Genomic DNA, 18,857 nt, shown 5'->3' with positions numbered 1-18,857 from the left:
ATCTGTCTTTCTGTCTGTCTATCTGTCTATGCACACACACATACAGTACACATAGGCTACATTTCAGCCCAATACAAAGTTTGAAGTTTCAATACATCAACGTGATGTTTTGTACAACTGTTATTCTTTACTAAAACTATTTAATTTAGTACTTTTAATCAGTATTATTTTCTTATGAACAGGCTACGACAGGGCACGACGTTTTCCCGCAAAAGTGACGTAGTTCCGGGGTCCTGAATATTAAACATTTTGCGCGCCAACATTGAAACAACAGCTGCTACGTCTGGTCTGAGCGGAGACATTTAATCGCTTTCATTTAAACAAGAGAAAATGACAGGTGAGTTTAACATCATTTTAGTACACACGTTAGGCTAGTTTTTTAACAACTTCAATGAACCATACTTGATTCAGATTTAAAACGTAAAGTCCTGCATTTCCCGGTAACCCAAACCGTTTAAATGTCGCTAAATGGGATCCTAAATGAGTTTATACATATAAATATACATATATAAACAGTATGTAATACATATTTTGTTGTTATTAGCTTGTTATAGATTATAACGATCTTTTCAGCCGTTATTTTGTTCTTACAGGGACTTATTTCTCATTAACGTTAGATACACGCATATAAATATATATATATACACACACACACACACACACACACATTTGATTATTTTATTTGGATTGACTAATAATACAACTCAGCATCCAAATAATCATAAAGAGCCCTTGATGTTTCACAGTACAAGCAATGTGCAAATAAATACAATCACTGAATATCTTTTACATAACAGTATTAAAACACTCAGGTCAGCTCTGCACAAAGACATAAATAAATACATAAAGAAATATCTGCAAATAAGGATAGAGATAGCATTGTCTTTTCCAAACATGCTATTATCGCAGACACTGAGCAGTGTTTACAGAGTTCATATGGTCATGGCATTTTGCAGGCCTGAAAAAGTTTTGGAAAAACAAAAAAGCCCACAAAGTTTTGGAAAAGTCATGGAAAACAGATATCTTTATATTTGAATAGGTTATTTACTACTTTTCTGTCTTTGGCTAATGGCACACTCTCACGTTATTAGTGCGGTGTGAGCATTATCTAAATATATATAAAATAGATTGTTGCATGTTTTACGATATGCTGTAATTTGAACATGCATTGTTTTTTTTTTCTACCACGCATATGTAGACATTGCATGAAACATTCGGTCATGAAAATGTACTTAAGTCTTGGAAAAGTCATGGAATTTAAGGAGTAAAAATGTATTTAGCAATTTGTTTAGAGTCTTTCTTACTGAGTCCAGGGATTTGTAATCCTCACACACACTATGAACGTGTTCCTTATTATTTAAAATGTTAATATAGACACCTTATTTTGAATTTAAAACAATATTTAACACTTATTGTAAATATTAGTTTCATATGTAATGTATAATGTATATAATACAATATATATATCGTACTGGTACTGTACGATATTTTGCAGTTAACTTAATCTGTAGTATATTGTATGAAGCATAATATATTTAATATACTCAAAATATATAAGTACAAATTCCTCTGCTCTACAGTGTAAATGTATGAACTCGCCTCAATAAATTGTATTGTTTAATGGTGTCATATTGATCTGCCTTCATATGTCTGACATCAGAGGAGGAGAATCTGGACATGCTGCTGTCTTTATTTGCGGAGAGTGAGGGCCAGGATCTGGAGAGTCCTGCTGCGGAGGAGGGTGAAGACAATCTGGACGATCTCTTCGATGAGGATGATGACGGCGAGCAATATATCGAGCCTGAGGAGGCGGAAGAAGAGAAAGAAGAAGAAGAAGAAGAAGAAGTGTCACCTGGGAAGTCCAGCTCATCTGACTTAAATAAGTCAAAAGAAGATCTGGAGGGTAATGCGCTGCTCTGTGGTGATTCTAGGCATCTTTAGGATGCATTTACATATCATTCATTGGTTTGTTCAAATGCAAAGTTTTTACTTTGTCTTTTTAAACTAACATTTTGCATACAGACCCACAAAAACGACTAAAGATGTAGCATGCCAGGCTAGGGACTGGTGATTGGAGAATTTAATTTTCAGCCCCATTTTTGTGTAAATTAACAGCTATAAATGCATAGAAAGCTTGTAGATGAAACCAATGTAATGTAAACACTCCCTTACACTGTGTCATAACAAGGGCCAGACAGAATCTGCGGATGTTTTTTGCTATTTCTGCGGAGAATTTTGGTAAAAGTCTGCAGATTTGTGCGGAATTATTTATCATCATAACTAAAACCTTAATATTTGAAAAAAAAATTAATCTTTTTAACTTTTATTTAATGTTTAAAATGCAAATCCAAAACGATTCACTTTATTTGGTAAATAAAGCAAGTTTGTCATATAATATATCTAGTAAAAGACAGAAAATATTACTGTACAAACTGCATTGCACATAAATCAGATACACATTTTCACATTAGTCAATAATATTACTAAAATTAATAAAAAAAAAACAGAATAAATTTAAATGTACACACATTTACTCAAGTAAATAAACAGAATTAATGATGGGCTAAAAATCTGCGGAATTCTGTGCGCGCAGATTCAGGGTGGGCCTAGTCATAACAACACTTGATTAGATTAGATTAGATAAGATTCAACTTTATTGTCATTACACATGTACAGGTACAATACAACGAAATGCAGTTCAGATCTAACCAGCAGTGCAATAGCAGCAAGTGCAGGATACAGGTATAAGTTATAAAGTGCAGTTATAGAAAAACTATGGTGATATTTACAGATAGATGTATTATGAACATTATATACAGGTTGGATTAGCTGTGAACAGATTTACAATATATGAATATATGTACAGGTTGCTATTAATAATCAGTAGTGTGCAGATAAAGAAGCATGATTACAAGTGTATATGTACAGTGGGTGTGTACTTAATTACAAATGTCCATGTGCAGTGGGCATATACAGTTCAAATAAGTAGATCAGTGCAATGTGGTGCAGTAATTGTGCTTAACTGTTAACTGTTTGCTAGTGAAATGCTCATTTTTTCCACTTAGACTTACTTTGCGTCCTGTAAATAGCGAATGCGCTCTTGGCGCGACGCAGCTGACTCTTAAAGGGAATGGGAGATGAGACTCTAATTGGTTTATTCTCAAAACACACCTATAACTCATTAAGAAAATGAACTCAACCCTTTTAGCCCATGCGCCACGGCGCAAAGCAGGTTTTCCCGTCCTTAAATTAGCAAAAATGCGTTCTGACACGCCCTAAAAGCGTTTGCGTCCTGCCTTTTGCGCTCTGCGCATGCACCGTCAAAATAGATCCTATAGACTCCTACGCAGTGTGTAAACCAATAGATTGAAGCTTTCATTTCTTCCTTCCTCTATAATGTACCTGTACATATTAGTACCCGTGTTCTGTGTTTTAAATATTTCATATTTATATGTGGTCTTACTTTGTAAACAATGTATCTTTTTAATTGTTTTGTTTTAATTATTTTACTGTCTGCAAGCGTTGTTGCACTTATTTGCCAAAGACAAAATTCCTCTCTGGGACAAATAAAGTTTATCCAATCCTATTTGTTTTCCAGCTGAGCTGAAATTAATGCAAGAGAAAATGCAAAAACTACAACAGCAGCTGGAGGCCTCACAGAAGACCACACCAGCTCAAAACAAACCCGCCGTCCAGAGACAAAGCACTAAATCCTTAACCTCACCTCAAGCGCCTGTGAAAACTACCCCACCAACAGTACGAGATAGCGATGGCTCTCCATCAAACATCACGGCAAAGCTGAAAAACAAGCAGAGGACGGCCCACCAACCCAAAGCAGGTGAATATCAAGTTACAAGCCTTAGTTTTTAATCTTATGAATTTATTTATTGCAGTTGATGTTTTATCTTTATATTTTTTTAATGATCACAGACAGTGTTCATACACATTTTTACTACTAAAATTCAATGAGGTTTCCATGACTTTTCCAGGACTTTCAAATTAATTTTCATTACCTAATGTTTCATGTAATGTGTATGTATATGTGAATAATAATAAGAAAAAAAACAATGCACGTTCAAAGTTATTACAGCATATCATAAATATTTAGTTTGAATGAATCTTAATATCTATGTAAAATTTATTTAGATAATGCTCACACAGCACTAACAATGTGAGAGCATGTGTTTGGCCATGGACATTAAAGAAGTAAAAACAAACCCATATTTAAGTATACAGATATTTGTTAAACTAATGTCCATGACTTTTCCAAAACAAGTCTCTCCTTCTCTATTGCATTTCTATTTTTTTCTCTTGTGTTGTGAAAGGTTTTTAAACATTTTCAAACGCCTTTCTTATGTAAATCAGCCTCTTCAGAAAGGCAGATTCCTATTGGTCAGAGTACGAACCAACCTCAGCCGATGAGAGACGGTGCTAAAGTGAACAGCATGTTAAAGTCACCTCCCCTTATCAAGACTCCTCCCACTGTGCGGCAGCCCACGCCACGTCTACCTGTCAATCAAGAGGTGGCCGTGGAGAAGTTTTCTGGTCTCCGACTCAGGTTAGTTTAAAGATGATAGATGCTGTTTAAATTGTTTATTGTTAATAGCTTATTTTTCACAAAGTCTCATTCACTTCTATTCATTTTTAGCCCTATAAAAAGAGCAAGAAGTATATTATTAACCTGTTTATTACTCCTAGTCATTTCTCCCAGAGGCAACTGAATCTTAAGCTATGCGCATTTCCACATAGCAGAATAAGGTCAATACATTCAAGTTAATGAGCATAAGACTCGTTTTAAATGCCTTTGAATAATGATTAGCTGATTGGTCAGCTAATAATGCTTTTTTCAACATGCTGCGATTTGGGGCATAATAATTCTATTTTCAAATACTATTTAGGATGGATAGTAGGGCTGCACGATTCTGGCAAATATGTGAATCACGTTTTTTTTCTTTGCTTAAAATCACATTTTTCTCACGATTCTGTAAATTTAAAATTAAGGTTATTATGATTAGCCTATTGTTATTGTTGATTCTCAAACATATGGTAAAACAACAACAATATTAGGCCTCTGTGTTGGTCTACTGTTGCTTAAAATGCTACTTTTTTTATAGTCGTTATGGTGGACTTGAACAGACTTTCAATGTCCTGTTTGTTAATTCACAGTAAAATTATGACATCCGAATATAACTATTCATAATAACAAACTTGATTTATTATGTTTAAGACATATGCTTTTCATCTGATTTTGACAAGATTTTGTTTTCACTGGTAAAATTAGAACTTTGTCATTATCAGATTCCTTCATGCATTATATTCAACATTATAGGCTAGGGTTGTTATACTGACACCGTGAACATTTATTTTCATGCACAACACTGTGTTTGCAGTGAAAGAAAAAAAAAAACTTCAAATGCTTGTCGTAGTCATAACTCTTAAATGAGATATGATCATTTAAATGATGTGCGCACAGGTTTCACTTTCACTTCTGAGTGCAGCTCATGGCTGCCGTCACTGTGAGAAAAAACACATACATGCAAATCAAACCTCCTGCACGGTCGCTCTGTGCAACGAACTGAACGTTTTTCACAACTTCATTACCTGTTATTCATAGCCTGTGCAGATTATGTCCACTAAAGTAGGCGTCATGGGGTGTGCACGCACGCGTTCTCGGTACAAACACCTCGCGGCCAGCTCATGATTTCGCGGCCACGAATACTTCATTACATGAGGACAGAAATGACATCTCTGGGTGTATTATACTTTATAAACACAGTATGTGACTCTTTTAACGCCATTTGAAGGTGTCATGTTGTTGTGAAGACTTGTGCGACTCCCTTGCTTCTCTCCTGACCTCAAATATGGTTGGCTGAATCATAATAAAGCTGAATTAAGATGGTGTGTAGGGTCGAATCAAGATTGTGATCTTTTTTTTCAATTAATCGTGCGGCCCTAACGGATAGTATGCAAATTGGGACGCAGCACTAGTGTTTGCCATATTGCCAATATGCCATCATATTGAAAGGATTATTATGACTATATTATTATCTGCAAAATAAGAGTTTTTGCGCGGTTTTTTGGAGGTAGACCTGTTTTGCATACAATCAAAGCTTTTTTTTCTTTTTTTTTTCCTTTTTTATCTCCCTTTTTTCCTCTTTTCTTTTGTTTTGAAAATTTTCTTTGTGTATTTTAAAGATGTATTGTGGTGTCTGTATTATTGTGAAAAAATCTATTATAAAAAGCACTATGTTTTTGTTTTATTCTCCTCAGGAAGCCACGTCTGTCTTCCATAGACATTGAGCAGAAAATGGCCAGCCGCAAACTGATCAGGCTCTCCCAGCTGCCCGATCGACTGGCCAGAGACAATTTAGAGGACAGCGATTGGGTCACGTTTGCCGTGATCATTAATAAGATCACTCCACAGAGCAAAAACAATGTAATGGAGCAGCAAATCTGAGATCTGACATCTTATCATATTGATTTTATGTTGTATATTTGATTACAAATTATTTTATTTCTGTAGGGGAAAACCTTCAGCATCTGGAAGCTGAATGATCTCCATAATCTGGAAGTGAACGTGTCTCTCTTTCTGTTCGGGTCTGTTCACACTGACCTGTGGAAGACTGACACCGGGACAGTGATTGGAATCCTCAATCCCAACCCGATGAAGAACAAAGAAGGCTCCAATGAGGTTTGTTTATATTTTCCTGGTGATCCGTCTGGTGATCTGTCAAAGGCCATCCTGTAGCCAGCGTATTAAAATAATAAGCAGTAACCTTGCTCTCAAAAAGCTGGCACCTATAAAAAATATGATTTTTATCAAATATAACCAAAACACTTTAACTATAACGCATGTTCTTTTGCACAGGGGTCAAATCTAGGTCCTGGAGGGCCGCAGCTCTGCACAGTTTATTTCCAACCCCAATTAAACACTAAAGCTGTGGTCACACTGCAATTTTCTCCTCATAGACTTCCATTCATACGCATGCGTATGCAAAAGACTGAAAATGCAAGCTCGTGCAATAAGTTTCGCAGTTCAAGCTTGGTGAACTCTGACATGCGAAATCGCATCACTTGACTGCGTGAGACCGACTGAAGATCAACATGACTGCTCTGTACAGAAATTGAAATTATGGACCAATCGCTCCCTTTTTTTAATGTGTAATCATCATGTATTATCCAGCCTCTTTTCGCAGCGCCGTACTACAGAATTTTGCATGCTCAAACTCTAGTGTGATCGCGCCATTACCTGTAGGTTTCAAACAAGCCTGAAGAACTCCGTTAGTTTGATCAGGTGTGTTTAATTAGGGTTAAAGCTAAACTGTGCAGAGCTGAGGCCCTTCAGGAACTGGATTTAACACCTGTGTTCTATTGAAGTGTGTTGGTTTTAGTTCTGTGAGGAATAAATTTATTCAGCTCATTCTGAGGCAATTTTTAACAATGTTAATCCAAATGCAATTTAAAGTTTTTAGCAAGAATAAATTTTAAAATCTTAATTTAATCTGTCTCCGATATACTTTTTCACGCCATGAAATAGGCATTAGAAGCTGGCATGGCGTTAAACGCAAACCAACATAAAATATGGACCTTGTTTAACTATTTTGTAACCAGGTGCAACGTTTTTGGATGTTTGAGCTGTCAAATCCCTTTTTTAATGTCTGTTATAATGTTCAGATATCTTTTATTCCTGTAAAACAATTAATGGATTTGATTAACCATCAGACGACAAAATAACACATTGGAAAGCTGTGAAATGCACAAAAAAAGTGTATTATTCTTATTTTAATAGAATGTTTTTAATGTATTTTTATCATTAATTTTTTGTTCAATGCACATTTGCTTGTTCGATTCAAGATGTTTTAATAATTCAGAATAAATTAGTTTTTTTTTCTTTTATATTTTAGTTCTGAAATTCAAAGAAAAAGCCAATCAATATATTTAGCATAAAAAAAGGTTTTATACACTTGAAGCACAGCTGAGGTTATAAATGCATGGAACCAACATCAGTATTTTTGATTAAAGGGAAATAGAAGCTGCAAAACAGGCTATCTCCTTGAATGTGACTGAATGTTTAATTCCTCCTGAGGACTTGAAACCCATCATCAATTTGTACACAAACGAATCATGGCAAGGAGAATGGGACAACTGCATCAACAACAAATTACATGAAATTAACCCAAAAATAAATGACAGACATTTAGCAAATTATAATTTTTGAGACCAGGCATGATCAGACGATCTAAACCAGATGTCGAATTGGACATTCTAGGTTGACACATTCATATTTATTAAATAACAAAGAATCACCTAAATGTAATTACTGCCAGACTGCTCTTACCATCAAACATATTTTGTTGGAATGCAGAAGTTTAAATTCCATTGGACAACATTTTTATAAGGAGAGTACTTTGATGGACATTTTTAAAAACATACCACCTGGGAGAGTTTAAAATTTTTTTAAATCAAAAATAGAGCTGAAAAATCATATTTAACTTTAAATACATTTTTGTGTGAATTCTATCTATTTCTATTTTATACATTTTTCTAAGTAACTTTTTTTAGTGTAATGCAAATTTGTTTTTTATCATGTAATATTTTAATGTATATCCATTTGGCCACGAAATAGCCATAAGTTGCTGATGTGGCAATAAATATGTAATAAATCAATAAATAAAAGGGAAATATATGACTTATTTTTGATAGACATCACTTTTGCACATTTATATGAATAAACACTGGTGATTTTCAAAATGTTAAATCACTCGAGTAAAACAGTTTGCGTCGTGTGTTCATTTCTAACATCAGTAATGTAGTATTTGTCTCTCTCCAGCTCAGCCTGACAGTGGATCACCCACAGAAAGTCCTCATAATAGGAGAAGCCATGGACTTTGGCACCTGCAAGGCTAAAAAGAAGAACGGGGATTCTTGCACTCAACTTGTCAACTTGGTAAGTCTCCAAAGATCAAGCTTTTCTGGGAAAAAGAAAATCCCTGATCAGTTAATTCATTATTTGTTTGTTTGAACAGTATGAATGCCAGTTCTGTCAGTACCACGTTAAAGCCCAATACAAGAAAATGAGCTCCAAGAGGGCGGAGCTTCAGTCCAGCTTTACAGGCTCCGCCCCTGGTAAAGGAAGGGGGCGGGGCAGTTTGAAGGAGCGCCTGTGCCAGTCTGATTTCCACTATGGCGGCATGTCATCACTCGCTTGTGCGCCCTCAATGTGAGTTTACGGCATCCCATAAACATCACCTCCATCGAAATTCACCCCACAATTAATGCATGAATCTTTTGTTTTTGACAGGTCTGCCCCACAGCCAAAGAAACAACCCACTATACAGTCTGCTTTGGCTTCCATCCCAACTAAGAAACTCGGTAAACTCTCTTTCCACCTATATGATGTTTTATACATGTGTTTATGGTTTCTAATCAAGTGTTACGTCTTGTAGTTCTGAACTCAGGTCAGGTGTCGGGCTGTTCAGAGGATTTCAGAGGTCTGATGTCTATGCCCACGCCTGGAGCACTTAACATCAAGAGACATTTAGGACAATCCAAGAGTTCAGGTAAATTTATTCAGTTACAATTCAATTCATGTTTATTTGTATAGCGCTTTTACAATGTTCTCTTAGTAAAGTTCTAGTAAAGTGAGACTACGTCAGTCCAGTTTTCAGAAATGAAATTCAGTGGGGTTTAACTTTCACTGCTAAAAGTCCAAACACTGAAGAGCAAATCCATCAATGTGCAGCTCCACAAGTCCCAAACCAAGCAAGCCAGCGGCAACCAGGGCGAAGAACATAACTTCACTAATTGACGAAAATGAAGGGGAAAGAAACCTTGAGAGAAACCAGGCTAAGTTGTGCAGAGCTCCAGTCTAGGCGCTGGAGGCTGGAGAACGCTGGACATCCATCGAGCGTTCTTTTTATTTACATAGTTCTGGAAAAAAAACCTACATCAGCATGATAACCAGTGCCTTAATTGACCAAATCTATCTGTCGGGAAATTTTTATTGCAAGTGTAATTAATTTTGGCTGAAGTCTTGTTCATTAACACAGGGGAGGCGGGCTTTATGACTTGTACAGCAGTCAGTACCCCGGGGGGTGATCTAACGGCTGGCAGCGTCACACAAAAGCAAACTTGGATGGTACATATTGTAGCTCCTCCCCTTTTTTATAACAGCCAATGGCGTTTAGTTTTTAACACAGCTCTGTCAGTTGAAATCAAGTACATAAATTAAAATGCAAGTGAGAAGCTTCATGAAGGGAGCAGGGCATGTCAGATACTAGAGAGCACTTGATTGGTCAGAAAATTTTATGAGAAACTAAAGTATGAGGTGGCATCATTGATCCGTTTAGGCGTGAAGTGAAAAACTGCAAGCTTTGAATGTTTATATCTTCTACATGTGTTTTGTTTTCACTGTTTGGAGCATGCTAGCTTATAGATATCCTTAAAACTAACATATTTATTGGCACCAATGGCGTACTGGTTAGTGCGTTGACACGTGCACTCCGGTGCTCACGGCGACCCGAGTTCGATTCCCACCTCGAGGTCCTATGGTGATCTTTCCCCTCTCTCTGCTCCCCAAACTCTCTTGTCAACTTTCTCTACTGTCCTATCAATTAAAGGTGAAAACCCTGGGAAAAAAAAAAATAAGATATTTAAACCTAAAAAAAAGCATAATTTTTGATCTTACGTGACCTTTTAATTTATAAAAGCTATTATTGAAAGATGCACAATATGGTCACTAAACACATGAATGTTTTCTGATGCTGCAGTTCTGTTTTGGGCCAGCAGATGTCTGCCGAATATCCCTTCACAACCGAGACTAAAGCAAACCAAATGTTTATGGTCCTGGAATATATAACTTTAATGCACCATGCACATTTAATCTCTGATGTACTTTTTTATTTTATCCACCCTTTTTAGCCGTGGCAGGATCTTCAGTTCAGTCAGTATCTGCCTCTGACCTGCTCAAACAGCAGAAAGAGCAGCACCAGCAGAGGATGATGGCCCGAAAGAAGAGGGCAGAAGAGATTCAGAAGAGGTAAGACACATTTTCTATAGTTAATATCTTGATTATTCATTACATTACATTTCAAAACTAGTTTCTTAGCCTGTCTTTATTATGAATACACTAACTACAAGTCTTTCTCCACTCAGGGTGCTTCAGAGTGGCGGAGCTCCTGTCGCTTCATCTCGGCCCAATGTAAGCAGGGGTCCACTGCTTTCCCCGAAAGCAGCTTCAGAGGGTCCTAAAGGCTCTGGGTCCAGTCTCTCAGGGCCCGCTGTGCCCACCCTGGGTCGTGGCTTTTCAGAAGGAGAGGACATTGTTTTTGATATGTCTCCACCTTCATCAAAGAGCCTCACAGCTACAAAGGTACACGTCTGGAAAAGTGCTGCGCCATTTTTAAGCAAGTGTTCACTATGTAACAGAGTTGCTGTGTGTGTATATATGTGTAATATAAACCGACATGGACAAAAGTGATGGTACCCTTCCAAACAACAACAAAAAAAAAATGTTGATTAATACAAAATTTGAGAAAATAATCCTCAATGAAAATCAGATATTGCTCTTGAACTGTGGTTTAACATGAGCATTAAAAAGGCAAACTAATGAAACTGGCCTGGACGAAATTGAAGAGTACCAATATAGGTAGCTAAGTGGATGGATAGATAGATAGATAGATAGATAGATAGATAGATAGATAGATAGATAGATAGATAGATAGATAGATGGATGGATGGATGGATGGATGGATGGATGGATGGATGGATAGATAGATAGATAGATAGATGGATAGATAGATGGATAGATAGATGGATAGATAGATGGATAGAAAGATCCATTTACCCATGATTTACAGAAGATAGCACGTATATTTGTCTAATGTTACGTCCCAAAATATTCTCTAATTTCTTAAATCAAAGATCCCCGTGCAATGAACATTATTTCACACATATTTTGACATTTTGCACAAATTATAGATATTTTAAGACACATTTCACTAAAATCTTTTATGCTTTTTAAGTATATAACATATATTTTTTCACATTTTTATTTGCATTGTCTCAATAAAAAAAGAGATTCTGAGCTTCCCGTTTTGTCCATTTCCTGTTTTCAGCATGATTTTCATTTCAATTTGCTTCAATTTTTTTTTCCGTAGCTGGCAGCAGTGAGGAAACTCCAAGCTAAAGGCTCAGTCATCGTTAAAGAAGACCCGAATGCTGTTAAACGCAAGCGAGCAAAAAGTGGTGACATCACAGGTCGAGTCGAGCGTAACATCGTCAAAGCCAAAGGTACAAACCCCAAATTCACCCATAAATGAACATTTACTCACCGTTACCCTCAAGTGTTTCCATTTTTTTTGGATGAATGAAGGTTGAAGACTGGTAGCCATTGACATCCATAGTAGAAAAAACATTATAGAAGTAATGGTTTTTGTTTTCTGTTGTTTACAAATGAAGATATTTTGAAGAATGTTGAAGACTTGTAGCCATAGGAGGAATAACATACTTTGGAAGTCAATGTTGTTGTTTTTTTTTCTGTTAAACACAAGAAAAGATATTTCAAAGAATGTTAGAAACTGGCAGCCATTGACATCCATAGTATGAAAAAACATATTATGGATGTCAATGTCTATTGTTTCGGGACAAATGAAGAGGCCGTATATAAAAAGAAGGGGGACATTTTAATTCTAGATGAATTTTAAAGGATTTACTTCGAATCTAAATGGTGAATAAGTTTTGTTTGGTGATTTATACATGTGAGATGGTGTTTGCAGACATCACTTGAGACTCCTCTAAAATCTCTATCTGTAGTAACGGATGAAAATTCAGCCAGCGAGGAGGAGGAGCCAGCGATGAAGAAGAGGCGGGAACAGCTGGAGTACATTCAGTCAGAAGAGTTTCAGCGTATCCTCAACGCCAAGTCATCAAACTCATGGATGATGGGAGAGGTGTGTGTGTGTTGGCTGAGCATCAGTGAGCATGTGTTTTCATATGACTGTCAGCGCTATGATAAATGATGTCACAATGGGTGGGTGGAGCTTAACAGCAGGATCCGGCACAGCAAGTTAGATGACTGTATTTGTTTTGGATGCTGTAGTAAGGGATATGAAATTATTGTATATTAGGATTGGATATTTTTTTATGTTTGATGTAATTTCTGTTGTCTAGATTGAGGAGCGGGCCATGCACGAGTACTTCGAGCCACTTGTGCAAAAAGAGAAGATGGAGGAGAAGATGAAGAGCATCAGGGAGATGAAATGTCGGGCCGTCACATGTAAAACTGTAAGTCAGATTTTTACTTTTTTGTTATTATTAATTTACAAAGAAACTCAATCAAGTTTAGAACAACCTGAAGGTAAGTAAATCGTGAGGAAAATTAAATTTGATATATGTAAATAAATACACAATGCACAATAAATGAGTAAAGAGGCTTTTGAAGATGAATATTTGTATTAATTTCACAGTGAATATAGACAAAAAAATTTAGTGCATCTAAAGACAATTAATACTATAACTATTCAACTGTTATATTAATTAAAATGGGAGTTTGCGCAGTTAATATCTTTAGAAACAGAAAAATAATACATTTAAACTCAAAGTAGAACCATTCATTTTCTTTTCGGCTTACTCCCTTTATTAATCTGGGATCACCACAGCGGAATGAACCGCCAATTTATCCAGCATATGTTTTATGCAGCGGATGCCCTTCCAGCTGCAACCCATCACTGGGAAACACCCATACACTCTCACATTTACACACATACACTACAGACAATTTAGCTTACCCAATATACCCATAGCACATGTCTTTGGACTGTGGGGGAAACCGGAGCACCCAGAGGAAATTCATACACTGGGAGAACATGCAAACTCCACACAGAAATGCCAACTGACCCAGCCGAGGCTCAAACCAGCATCGTTCTTGCTGTTGGGCGATTATGCTGCCCACTGCACCACTGTGACGCCCCTCAAAGTAGATATTACAAAAACATTGTTTAAAAAACTAAAAAAGCACCACAGAATGCTGTTAAACACAAACAAGCAAACAGGGATGACATCACGGCTCAAGTAGAGCATAACATCGTCAAACCCAAAGGTATAAACCTCCACAATAAAACTTTGAAGGGATAATTCACCCCAAAATGAATATTTACTCACTGTTATGCTCAAATGTTTACACAAAAAAGATATTTCGAAGAATGTTTAAAACTGGTAACTAATGCTTTTAAACTCAAAGTAGGTATTACAAACATAAAAAATCTGCAATATTTCAGCTAAATTGAACGTCTTTTTTATGGTTATCATGATTTTTTAATTTTCCTCTTTATTAAAATTGTGATAAATATTATTCCCTAGCATCTTGCGCACTTTGCTAATAAAACAGTTTGCACAATTAATATCTCTAGAAACAGAAAAATAACACATTTAAGCCCAAAGTATTAATAAAAAAAATGACAGACTGTCATGTATCTTTTTTTTTTAAAGTGATCATGATTTTATTTATTTATTTATTTTCCTCTTTATTAAAATTGTAATAATTTTTTCCCCCTAACATTAATTTGGGTGTACTCATTTTTGAAAACAAATTTTTGAGTAAAGTCATCTTTAGTTATTTTGTTTGATTAGTTCCAGTTTTGGCTTTGGTACTGACTAATGTAAAGTGTGTGTGTGTGTGTGTGTGTGTATACAGTATACTTAAATATCTTATTTCATAGCATTCATTTAAAAGGGAGATCTGTAAGTGTATTTTCATATTTGTTTTTTTGGTATATAAAGAAAAAAAAAAAAAACATGTAAACAAGTATCACAGCGCAGCCCTAAAATCACAAAGGCTTTTTAAATCTACTATTCACTAAGTTTTTCCAATCTGGCAGCAAGTTTTTATTCATTTAAAACAGAGTAAAATGTATTATGCTCACTCATTCTTTTATATCAAGTTCAGGTTGAGCTTTATTGTTGTTCCGCTATATGTGTGGACATAAAGTGGACCGAAATTACAGGACCACCGTGCTACACAAATAAACATAATCATAGATATAAACATAAAACTAGATGTAAGAGCATTTTTTAAACCTATACATGACATACTGGAGCGTTAATCTAACTGTACATGTACTATAAATGCTTAATTATACCTCAGACAAACTATACAAGTGCTTAATGTAAAACAGAAACAATATGTGCAACATTTTGTTCAACAAAGGTATTGAAAAAGTAAGCAGTGCAACATAATTTATAGTACATTCACAAGTAAACATTGTTTACTTTGAGTCCTTGTGAAATGGAGTTTAAGAAAAGTGTCCGGTGCATATAGAGGAGTGTTTCTACAGGTGGTTTTTCAAGCCCACTCACATGTGAGAGGCACGCTCCAGAAATGCACCATGTTTTTCTTGAGCTATATAGTGATTGTAAGACAGTGTCTGGTGCATATGATAGAATGCATTTTCTACAGGTGGTTTGTCAAGCCCACTCAGATGTGAGAGGCACGCTCCAGAAATGCACCATGTTTTTCTTGAGATATATAGTGATTGTAAGACAGTGTCTGGTGCATATGATAGAATGCATTTTCTACAGGTGGTTTGTCAAGCCCACTCACATGTGAGAGGCACGCTCCAGAAATGCACCAGGTTTTTCTTGAGATATATAGTGATTGTAAGAAAGTGTCTGGTGCATAAAGAGATGAATGAATGCATTTTCTACAGGTGGTTTGTCAAACCCACTCGCCTCTATCTGCATTCTTTTATAGGTCAGAATAGGTCAAGAACAGGTGACCATTTATAGGTCAGGTTGTTTAAATACACAGATAACATTATCATTAAATGATTTATTAGGGTCACATGAAGTCTCATTCAGGTCCTTGCCAAAAGCGGAGCGATTTTTCAATGCGTCATTAGCAGCTAATCTTTATTTATTCACATGACGAAGCAGTTTTGAGTGTACACAGTCTCTCAGTAAATGTTGTTCAAGAGGAGCGAAAAGCAAAGGAAGCTCTCTGTGATGCTAATTAGATTTGAATTAGGTTTTGGAGTGTAAATCAAGGTCTGTTTGTGCGCTTTGCTTCATGAGCTGCTCTCGCCCGCAGTGTAAATACACCCACTTTAAACCAGCGGACCGCTGCGTGGAGGAGAAACACGACTATCACTGGCACGACGCTGTCAAACGCTTCTTCAAATGCCCCTGCGGGCAGAGAAAGATCTGCCTGGCGCGGATGCCACATGGAGCCTGCAGGTGAGGCGCAGAACTCAGTTCATCATTCACTGCTTTATATTCAGGGGTCGCAGAAAGTGCTTGAAGATGTTTTCTGAAGTACGAGTGCTGGAAGATCCTTGAAAACAGATACTCGAACAGCAGTGCTTGGAGACTCAGAAACTTTATTTGTCAAATAAATGTTAATTAATTTGTTATGTAATTTAAATATATATAAAAGACACGTATAATCTTTGTCTTATTATACTCTTATACTGTAAAAAAATATCTGTAAATAAGCAGTTTTCTGTAGTTAATTTTTTTCACATTTATTTCTGCTTTTGAATGGCATTATGGGATCTTGATCTTTCTTACAACAACTATTAATCTTGAAAAGTAAAAAAAAAAAAAAAGTGTCTTTTATTGTCATTTTTAATAGTTTAAGTGAGGTATTGTCTGGGTTGGTGTTGTAAATTACGGTACAAAAACCTTGTAATAAGCTGCCTGTACATTTTCTATTGTTTTTCAGACTTCTTCCTCTGTATATTATTTCCTATACATTATATTTTTACTAAAATATCAGAGAAAGTCACTTTGTTAAACTGTAGAGTTGAGTTTTCAATATCAAAAGTCGACAGAGCAGAGCTCAACATCCCATGATGGAAAATTCACAACCGTAAATAAACAGAAAACACTTGTGAATTACTGAATGCAGAAACTGTATCTTTACAGAGCAGTTTCTTCTTTATTTCATTTGAAGTGTAATGAGATCTATAATTGTTGTCCTAAAAACAAACTAAAATAGTGCTTGAAAATGTCTTTGTACAGTATCTGTGTAAACCCTCTGTGGGAGGAGAAAGCAATATATTTTGATTTAATACTCAACTGTCTGTATAGAAGTTATTGTTGTTTTATTATTGATGTAATAACAGACCATTGACTCTTTCTGTTTTAGCCATTGTGGCCTTTTCAAGTGGGAAAGAGATGGCATGTTAAAGGTACAGTTTTATGTTCATTAATCACTATTTTTAGTGCTTTAAATCTCACACATTGATTCTGATTGCTTTAGATGTGTTTCTAAATATTGAATTTATATATATTCGAAAGTATTAGTTGCATTAATTACATGTTGTTTTTTTATTCATTTAAAGAAGTGTATTTGTCAAATATTATTCATTTATTCATCCGACTCTTAATCAGTTTGAGATGTTTTCATATACATAGTTGACTGTTTAATCAGTTTCTCTTTCGTTCATTATACTGTTTATTTGTCTTTTAATGTGTATTAACATTTATTGTTTTATAGGTATTTTAATTAATATTTATTTATAAAGAATTTATATATTTTACTGCAATTTATGTATTTATTTTATTAATATTTTATGCAATTTTTGTCAATATTTCATTTTATTGTTTTTTTTTTGTCATCAATTATATTTTATTACCCTAAATTTAGTTAGCATTTTTAATTAACATTGCATAACCTTATTTATTTCATATTAATTTATTTATGAATCCTTTATATATTTTAATATAGTTGTAGTTATTTTATTTATATTTTATGCATTTTCTGATTATTTTATTCTATTGTGTTTTTTTTGTCATCAATTATATTTAATTACCCTAAATTTAGTTAGCATTTTTAATTAACATTGCATAACCCTATTTATTTAATATTTAATTATTTATGAATAGTTTATATATTAAGATATTTTAATATAATTTTTGTTATTTTATATATATTATGCAATTTTTTTTGTCTGAATATTTTATTTAGCTTTTTTGTCATCAATTATATTGTATTATCCTAAATTTAGTAAGCATTTTTAATTAACATTGCATAACCCTATTTATTGCATATTTGATATTTAACTATTTATGGATAATTTATATATTGAGATATTTTAATGTAATTTTAGTTATATATATATATATATATATATATATATATATATATATATATATATATATATATATAATGCAATTTTTTTGTCTGAATATTTTATTCAGATTTTTTATTATATTTTCATTAATTATTATTAGTCATTAATTATATGTTATTACCCTAAATTAAATTAGCATTTTAGCATAGGGTTATGCAATTCAACATTGCATAACCCTATTTATTTCATATTTATTTATGAATAATTTAGCTATTTTAATATAATTTTAGTTTTTTTATTTATATTTTATGCCTTTTTTGAGAATATTTTATTATCATCAATTGTATTTTATTACCCTAAATTTAGTTAGCGTTTATAATTAACATTCCATAACCTTATTTATTTATTTATTTTATATGTATACATTTGCCGGTTTGCTCTAGTTTTAACCTGCCTCTCATTTCCACAGGAGAAAAAGGGACCCAAAATCGGAGGGGAGCTTCTGATGCCACGTGGAGAAGAACAGCCCAAATTCCTCAACAGTTTAAAGTAGAGTCAGAACCCAAACTCCATCCGGGACCAGTCCAAATGCAGAAGAGCTTTCCATCATGCAAGACTAGTCCTAAAGGAGCCTTCATTTTAGTCTCTCACTGTTTGTTGCCTTTTTATATTCTTTTAAGATCAGCTGTAATAAATGTAAATATGTATTGTTATGATTTTAATTGTGAACTTTTATATCAACTGTGGTTCCCCTGAATTAAACTGAACCTGCTTGAACTTCATCGA

At 34.8% G+C, this 18,857-nt stretch overlaps 1 protein-coding gene and 1 long non-coding RNA gene across 2 annotated transcripts in view; both read left to right on the top strand.

The window, feature by feature from the left end:
* LOC141381591 (uncharacterized) overlaps positions 1–18,857 on the top strand; it is a 419,099-nt gene that overhangs the window by 54,908 nt on the left and 345,334 nt on the right. The window lies entirely within an intron of this gene.
* Positions 238–18,702, top strand: mcm10 (minichromosome maintenance 10 replication initiation factor; the record flags this gene model as incomplete). Its single annotated transcript, NM_001024813.1, is given in 18 exon segments — positions 238–330; positions 1,660–1,903; positions 3,599–3,838; positions 4,366–4,558; positions 6,271–6,436; positions 6,524–6,691; positions 8,831–8,947; positions 9,027–9,220; positions 9,302–9,372; positions 9,447–9,560; positions 10,921–11,038; positions 11,155–11,371; positions 12,159–12,291; positions 12,814–12,950; positions 13,171–13,284; positions 16,085–16,230; positions 17,144–17,186; positions 18,541–18,702. Coding segments are annotated over 17 exon segments (2,499 nt in total), but the record flags the coding sequence as incomplete, so codon positions are not given.

Source organism: Danio rerio, chromosome 4, assembly GCF_049306965.1.
Source record: "Danio rerio strain Tuebingen ecotype United States chromosome 4, GRCz12tu, whole genome shotgun sequence".
In the NCBI taxonomy this organism is placed as follows: Eukaryota; Metazoa; Chordata; class Actinopteri; order Cypriniformes; family Danionidae; genus Danio; species Danio rerio.
The sequence above is the reverse complement of the archived record's forward strand: the minus strand, read 5'-3'. Positions and strand labels throughout refer to the sequence as shown.